The sequence below is a fragment of the Xenopus laevis genome, chromosome 3L (assembly GCF_017654675.1).
Source record: "Xenopus laevis strain J_2021 chromosome 3L, Xenopus_laevis_v10.1, whole genome shotgun sequence".
NCBI lineage: Eukaryota > Metazoa > Chordata > Amphibia > Anura > Pipidae > Xenopus > Xenopus laevis.
The window spans coordinates 37,943,328-37,952,175 of NC_054375.1; the positions used below are offsets into that span (position 1 = coordinate 37,943,328).

Sequence of the window (8,848 nt, forward strand, 5' to 3'; positions counted from 1 at the left end):
TAACTAGACCAGGCAAGTGCTTGAAGAGCTTACAGAATTACCTGTGATGGTCGAACTGGCGAGTGACTTCCTGGATAGAAACACTCCAGTTTTTAGAGATGATGTGTGCTTCTTTATAAGTCAATCAGGTATGTTAAGTTGGATAATAGTGAGTGCATTCTCAAACAATACATTGGATAAAAACACAGAATATTTATGAACTTAAAGAGATCTGGCATATCTAAAACTGCTTTGTTTTGCTTAAAGGATAAGTAAACCTTTCAAATAATTTAATGTAAAATTGATGAGAGTGCTATTCTAAGCACTTTGTAATGTACATTGGCTTTTTTTTTTAATTCCAAGATATTTAAGGATACATGTACTATTAACATGGATGTTCTTCTGGTTAGGGAAAAATGTTAACCTTTCTCAAATCTTTCCTAACCAGAAGAACATCAGACCAGCCCTCTTTCTTCCTCCTAACAACTTCCTTGACTACTTAGTGCATAGAATGTTCAGAAAATGACCAGCATGTGGCGCTGCTGTAACAAAATTCATTCATGTTAACAGTACACGTATCCCTTTATATCTTGGAATGAAAAATAATGATAATAATAATGTACATTGCAAAAGTGCTTAGACTAGCACTCTCATCAATTTTACATTCAATTATTTCAAAGGTTTACTTATCCTTTAATAAATGTACTGTATAAAGCTATGGTGCATGCTATAGGGCTTATTTATAATTGCGAGAGCAGTGTGCAAAGTACAATTTTGGACACAAATTGGCATTTGAGCTGCATTTGTCTCCCACTATTCCAGCATCATTGCATTGCAACAGCATTTGATTTGTCAATAGGCATGCATTTGTTTATTAATCAGCTCTGCAAGTCTGTTGCACCTATTGATGCACTCTGGGGGAAATGTTGAGTTACCACAATGTATAGGGTGGTGGTAGACTTAGGGGGTTATTTTCTAAACTCCGAATGCAAAAATCACAAAAAATTCACGATTTTTTTAATAAAATCGGACTTTTAAAAAATCATGAATTTTATCGGAATTTATTAAATCCAGAGGATGGAAAAGTCAGAATCAGAAAATCCGGCATCTCAGACCACTTGAGGTGGGGGAAGTCCCAATGATTTTTTTATTGTGCGCTGGTGTCACGATCGGCACCCAGAATCCAGAACCAATGCCAGGCTCCCTGGTCTCCGCTCTTACTTCTGCCTTTAACAGCCGCCTTTCACCTCGGGAGGAGCCCTTGGCTAATTGGATGCAGACAGAGAGGAGCCAAGCAAAGGGTTCTAGACGAGCAGAGGGGCACGATCGTTAAACAAAAGTCTTTGGGCAGAAGGTCACAGTTCAAGGAATAGATGTAATAAAGCGTAGTCAAACAGGCCGGGTCGGTGTGGTGAGAATTCAAGCGAAGTCAGACAGGCAAGGGTCAAAGCCGGGAGTACATTCGGAATGGTGAAGACAGGCACAGGTTGGAATACGGATATCAGAATAGTCGGTTTACCAGGCAGAGGTTTGGATCACAGAAATCAGGAAAGTCAGGCAGGCAGGGTCAAAACAGGAATCAGAATACAGGATTACTCAGGTAAGCACCCAGGAACTCTCACAAGATGAACCTAACAACGGACAATGATCACAACGCCAAGGTCCCTTTAAATCCCTTTGAAATTCATGCCACTGCGCGCTGATACAATAATGCCAGCATCAATGCGCACATAAAACTCAGGAGTGCGCGCCGCGGCACCCAGAGGCAGAGGAGAAAGAACTATGCAGCGGGTGTCCCCGCCGGCCCACTGCACCACCAGCGTGAGTTTTTATTACAGTTGGCTTTCGTGCATTAACCCAAAGTTTTTGTGTGAAAAATCTGAAAAAATCGTGAAAATCAGATGAAAAATGTGTAATGAATGCCTCCATGCTCATAGCATTCAGTCTTATTCACTGTAGCCAGTCTCAGAACATGAAATACATATATACGCAGCACTCCATCAATGGTTAAAGATATTTAAATATATTTTAATTGTGGGACCACAAAAAACTATATAAAATCAGGGGTTGGAAATAAAGGTTTTGCTATTATATACTTTTTTGTGTGTTTTTAACAGGGGAAACAGCTGATACCCTAATGGCATTACGATATTGCAAAGCCCGTGGAGCCTTAACTTGTGGTGTTACAAACACTGTTGGTAGTTCAATATCAAGAGACACTGACTGTGGAGTGCATATTAATGCTGGCCCTGAGATTGGCGTGGCCAGCACTAAGGTACCGTGGGCATAATGTGGCTTAGCTTTATATCAGTCTATGTATACAATATACTTTTGAATATAATTACTAAAAGAAAGAAAGACAACTAACTTGTCTTTTATCATAGGCTTACACAAGTCAGTTCGTGGCATTGGTAATGTTTGGCCTAATGATGTCTGAGGACCGCATTTCGATGCAAGAAAGGAGAATGGAAATCATAAAAAGCCTTAAGTCTTTACCTAGTAAGTTGGTCACAGCTGATTTCTGTATTTTAAAATTGAGGTATAATATAGAGAATGCTTGAGACCTGGGGGGGGGGTCTTTCTGCAATATTTAAATGTTAAATAACCCCTAATAGAATTGTTTTGCCATTAGAATTGATTTATGCTTACTTAATATTTCAAGATACTGTCTTATTATTATAGTATAAAGTAAAATTAAAAAGGAATTCTGGCAAAAGTAGAACCTGAGGTACCAACATAAAAGTTATATATGTTGAATTTCTGTCATTTTTAATGACAAGTGTATCCCACATGAAATATGCCATATCGGCATATAAATTCATATAAATGCACATCTCCAGACATTGGGTACATCATTTTTTTCTGAGATGTAGCCAGCAATCCTGTTTTTCTTATAAAGAGGGGTGCAGATTATTGTTGACTGTATTATAAATGTACTGTGGTGTGAGTCCCTCCCATGGCTTTACATATGCTCATGAAAAAGGTTATAAAGTAGATCACTGTAAGGTGGGCCCTGTGGTGGTGAGACATATTTTTATAAAATAAATATATTTTACGAATCCGTGCTGATCAGGAACCCTGCACTACACCAATACCTTCCAGTAATGGCAAAATTGGTCAGTAGCTAAAATCTGGTCATCACCTAAATATTGCTGTGTATGAAATCCCATTCAGTGAGCATCAGAAATGTAGAATCCTCCATGAAATATAAAACAGTGAATCGAACCAGACTTTTTCCTCAGAAATCTGCCGTTTAAAAAAATGAAAACTACAGCTCTGTCTATTTCTTGCTAAATTATTGTATTTATCCTAAAACTTCCAAACTTAGGAGAACATGATCATTGTGTACATATAATATATTTGTTCCCAGACATATCCTTGATGGTCCAGTGCCCCACACCAGTGGCAGGGTTTGCTGTCATATTTGCACTTCCTAGCATAGAAATTAGTCTAGCTTCCTGTAAACACAACATTTATGTAGCAAATCTCCTAAAAATGAAGTGGCTAATTGAATAATAATACTGAAGTATTCCATTATATATATCAAGCCCTAAATATATAATAACTTCATCTAGAGTCATGACGGTTGTTCTGTGGCCTCAAAGGGTCACACACATGCAACCACATTTCCATATTCTATTAAAAGGTTGAAAAATAAAATTATGAGAAACCCCATCTGCGCTAGAAACGGCTTTCTGCTTCAGCCTGTTTTTTGAAATGTGATACATCTGTTACATTTGTATGGCGTTCTAATTAGTTCATTGTATTTCTGTATGTAAGAACACTCAGATGTCTTTTAATACCAAGTTTTATTTCGTTTAGGAATGATAAAAGATGTTTTAGCTTTAGATGAAGAAATTCAAGATATAGCTCAAGAACTCTACAATCAAAGATCTCTTTTAGTTATGGGACGAGGTTACAATTATGCAACATGCTTGGAAGGAGCACTTGTAAGTATCTATAGGCAATTCCCAAGAGTCACAAACAAAATATAATGAATGATATATCCTTATAAATTTTGCTTAGTAATATTATCAGTTATAATGGGTACTTGGTGATTTAATTTATGTTACCTCATTGACATTTAGAAATAAGAAAAAATAATATACCTTCTTTTGTTAAAATTGAGCATTCCCATTATGTAGATCCATATATAATGAATATTTAAACCCCTAATGCATAATGTGTTGTTAATCTAAACAGAGACTTTATTTGCCACATGGGTTTACATATTTAATTGATTATATCTGACAACGCCAAATTCCTTTAAAGGGGTTGTTCACCTTTGAGATAACTTTCAGTATGATATAGAGAGTGGTATTCTGAGGCAATTTACAATTGGTTTTAATTTTTTATTATTTGTGGTTTTTGAGTTATTTAATTTTTTATTCAGCAGCTCTCCAAATCTAACCCTAGCAACTATGCATTGATTTGAATAAAAGACTGGAATATGAATAAGAGAGGGTCTGAATAGAAGGATCAGTAATAAAAAGTAGAAATAACAATACATTTGTAGCCTTAAGCTGGCCATAGACGCAAAGATCAGATCGTATGAATCAAGGATTCGTACAATTTTCGGACCGTGTATGGAGAGTCCCGGCATTTTTCGTCCGGTGGAGATCGGTCATTTGGTCTATCGAACAGGTTAAAAGATTTCTGTCGGCTGCTGATAATATCTCTGCATGTATTGCCGAGGGAGACTGTCACTAACTTTGGTCAGACATAACTTTCGTACGATTGCTGTCAGGGGCAGAACATCGGCTGATCTGTTCTTTTGTACTTTATTTGATCTGAATGGTTAATGGCAGGTCGGGAGATGGGGAAGTCCAATCGTACGATGATTTGTATGATCGGATCTTTGCGTCTATGGCCAGCTTTACAGACCATTTGTTTTTTTAGAAGGGGTCAGCCCATTTGAAAGCTGCAAAGAGTCCGAAGAAAAAGGCAAATGATTATAAAACTATAAAAAAAAATTATGAAAACCAACTGAAAGTTGCTTAGAATTGGCCGTTCTATAACGTAATAAAAGTTACCTTAAAGGTGAACCACCCTTTTAAGGTCTTTGGATATACATGGTTTGTTCCCTAAAAAATAGTCATGTACATTCTTTTCATTTTTTTGTGTGTTCCAGAAAATAAAAGAAATCACTTATATGCATTCTGAAGGAATTCTAGCTGGAGAATTGAAACATGGGCCACTTGCTCTGATTGACAAACAAATGCCAGTTATAATGATTATCATGAAAGACCCCTGTTTTACAAAATGCCAGAATGCTCTTCAACAGATTGTAGCCCGTCAGGTAGGTAAAGTACTGTAAAATGGAAGTTTGCTTCTATATAGTTCTGAGAGAGAATACAATTCTGTGTATGCAGATTCCCCTGGGAACTCCCCTGACTTGGATGGACTCTGTTCTTAAAGGGGACCCGTCACCTATACATAAAAAACTGTATAATGATAGAACTTTAGAAATTAAACATGGAACCCAAATTCTTTTTTTCATTAAAGCATCCATACCTGTTATAAAGGTTTTTAAACATCTGAACTTTCAATCAAATATTACCTGCCCTGCCTCTATGCCTGACAAATTGCCACAAAATGGCTCCTGCCTGCTTGCTGTAATTGTATAATTCCAAGACTTAAGTAAACAAAATATAAATAATAAATAAAGTGTAAGTAAAGTTTATTTTGCTCAGCTAACATGAGAAAAACTCTGTGATTCCTTTGTTCGGGGTTCTGACTCTTATGAATCCACTGAGCCTGTGTCAAATAAACTTTGTTTTTCACCTCAATTTTTACAACAGTCCCATCATATTCAATGTTCGTCATCATCATAAGCACATTTAGATGTTTGTTGGCTAATATTTAGCCAAGTTCCACCGTTTTTAGGAGAGACATGACCCCATAGCCTACTTGTACCTTTTTCACAAAATTTCCCTGCTAATTGGCCAGAAATCAGCCCCTAAACAAACAGTAGCCTCCTCTTCTGTTTGCATCCAGAACTAGTGTCAGCCCTGGCGTGGAGATAGAATTTACCTATTACAAATAACTTGTGCTAAGTCATATGCAGTATGTCAGTAGCACATTATTTGTCTACTGCTCACAGCATGAAGTGTTGTTTCTAGTATGCACTTGCATATATTAATGTTGTGTCTTAATTAAATGCAAGCTAGTAACATGTTTTTTAAATGGTAATAAAATCTAAGGGTAACATTAACAGCTAACAAGATGTCATTAACAACTAACAAGATTTTATTTTTATTTTTAGGGACGTCCAATCATTCTTTGTTCTAAGGATGATACTGAAAGTAAAAAGCTTGCCTACAAAACAATTGAACTTCCACAAACAGTTGATTGCATGCAGGGAATTCTGAGCGTCATTCCACTTCAACTGCTGTCATTCCACTTAGCAGTTTTAAGAGGATATGATGTAAGTTAAATAGTGTATTTTTATATAATGTCTGTATTTGTTTTGCAATTAAAATTTGTAACTTTCAGCATTAAATATCATTTGAAGCTCAGTTGGGCATATGTAAAAAAAAAATAGATGCTTAAATGCTACCAGTGGCGTAACTACCGGGGGAGCAGGGGGTGCAATTGGGCCAGGGCCCGCACCCCCTCAGGGCCCCCCCGGCAGCTCACGCGCCACGATTCCGTCAGTTTCCGGGTGTACGGAGGGGGGCGGGGGACCTGGCACCGCGTCCCGCGCCAGGGCCCGCCCCCCTCTAGTTACGTCACTGAATGCTACCTGCATTACCAAAAAAATTTGGTTTTTTACATAATTCCTCAGATTGAAAGGAACCACTAGCTATGGATTTGGGTTTTTAAATGGGTGATTCACCATCCTACAAATGGGGGGTCACTGACCCCATCTAAAAGAACAAATGCTCATTAAGGCTAAATGTATTGTTATTGCTCCTTTTTACTACTTAGCTTTCTATTCAGGCTCCCCTCAATTCATATTCTAATGTTTTATTCAAATCAATGCATGGTTGTTATGGTAATTTGGACCCTAGCAACCAGATTGCTGAAATTGAACTGTAGAGCTGCTGAATGAAAAGCTAACTCAAAAACTACAAATAATAAAAAATGAAAACCAACTGCAAATTGTCTCAGAATATCACTCTCTACATCAGTGATCCCCAGCCAGTGGCTTGTGAGCAACATGTTGCTCACCAACCCATTGGATGTTGCTCCAGTGGCCTCAAAGCAGGTGCTTATTATTGTATTCCAGGCTTGGAGGCAACGTTTGGTTGCATAAAAACCAGATGTACTACAAAACAGAGCCTTCTGTAGGCTTACAGTCTACATAGGGGCTACCAAATGGCCAATCACAGCCCTTATTTTACACCACCCAGGAACAAATTTCATGCTTGTATTGCTCCCAACTTTTTTTTACATCTGAGTGTAGCTCACTGGCTCGCACACGCCCTAACTTGCTTCTTCTTAACCCAGTCCCACAATTTCAGTATGGCCAAAATATGGTTGGAATTCTGGGGAAAAAACACAGAAATTGCATTTGAAACTGAAATTTGCACACTGCATTTTCAGTCCTAAATGGACCCTATAATTTAGGAAAATTGTGGGAAGTATTGATAGCCACCCCATAGACTCTACAATTTGCAGTTAAACAAGATAGTATAGCATTGTTTGCCAATAACAGTAAGTCCCAAGACACAAAAAACTGTGTCTTTGTAAATATATAATTGTAATATATAATTAATATTTATTGCAGGTTGATTTTCCAAGGAACCTGGCCAAATCTGTAACTGTGGAATAAATATGGTGTTATCAAGAGATGCTGTCTGAAGAACAGATGTCAAACCTAAATACGTTTTTCTTAAAACAATATAATGTTTTAATTTATGTATTATTTTTTTCTCTGCTTTGGAAGAGCTATACTTTTTGCACTTATGTGCCTTACTTACTTTGTACGCTTTTTTTAGATGCCTAATAATCCTAGCCCTTTGCCATTAAACTGGTATAACTCTGCATGCGTGGCTATGCCAAAGGAGGCAAGTATTTGTTTACATTTTGAAGCAGAGTAACAACTCAGTGTGCAATATAAGTATAACTGTTTACCACAAACGTGTGTAAACACATTTTAAGGTTCAAACTACTTTCCAGTTGATATTTATACTTAACATCTCATTGTGCAATGTATGTATAAACTTATACTGAGACGGTGTGTAAACGCCTTTTATAACAAAGACTATTCCCAGATTATATTTATACACATTTTATAACAGAGCTTTTCATAGTTCAATTTCTTTTTCTGTATATTTCATTCTTACCTTGTTTATTTTGAACAGAATAAAAAAAACATTTAAAGTATTTCTTGTTTTTAAATGTGCTCAGATTAGATCTTCTATTTGCAATACAATGTTACTTTTATACAAACTGTAATGCTAAAAATAGCTTACATTATATATTAAACAGTAGAAGCCCTGCAAGCTTGTTTCTGTTTGTTTATTATTCTAAGGGGCACATTAATTAAAATAAAAAGCTTTTAGTGTGTGTGTGTGTGGGGGGGGGGAGCTTTGTTACACCACTGCAGCATAACTAAACTACAGCCATTAAAAGAAGCCATAGAACTGACTCAATCTGGGACAATTTTATCAAATACTATTCATTAAAAACTTCACAAAGCAGGGATATATGGAAGGAGCAATGTCAAAAAGAGGCATGAGTCAGCTCATACATATAAAGAATTTCCAGAGACAATGTTGATAAATGAAAGGTTATGCACTTGGGATTTTTAAAAATTTAGGCAATTCATACCCTTAATGAGAATAAGATAGATAAGTCCTTGTTGGAGAAGAAATCATGGGTAATTTTGGATAATACACTGATTATAGAAAGAAAGGGAGGT

The 8,848-nt window shown here is 36.8% G+C and overlaps 1 protein-coding gene across 1 annotated transcript in view; it reads left to right on the plus strand.

Annotated features, from left to right (window-relative positions):
* LOC108710901 (glutamine--fructose-6-phosphate aminotransferase [isomerizing] 2) overlaps nucleotides 1-8,429 on the plus strand; it is a 30,655-nt gene extending 22,226 nt beyond the window's left edge. Inside the window, exons 13-19 of the mRNA XM_018252098.2 lie at nucleotides 8-128; nucleotides 2,097-2,254; nucleotides 2,364-2,478; nucleotides 3,802-3,929; nucleotides 5,111-5,278; nucleotides 6,245-6,406; nucleotides 7,712-8,429. Coding sequence (XP_018107587.1) covers nucleotides 8-128; nucleotides 2,097-2,254; nucleotides 2,364-2,478; nucleotides 3,802-3,929; nucleotides 5,111-5,278; nucleotides 6,245-6,406; nucleotides 7,712-7,756 — 897 coding nt within the window. The 3' untranslated portion in view covers nucleotides 7,757-8,429. The remainder of the gene's footprint in view (nucleotides 1-7; nucleotides 129-2,096; nucleotides 2,255-2,363; nucleotides 2,479-3,801; nucleotides 3,930-5,110; nucleotides 5,279-6,244; nucleotides 6,407-7,711) is intronic.
* The last annotated feature ends 419 nt before the right edge of the window (nucleotides 8,430-8,848 follow it).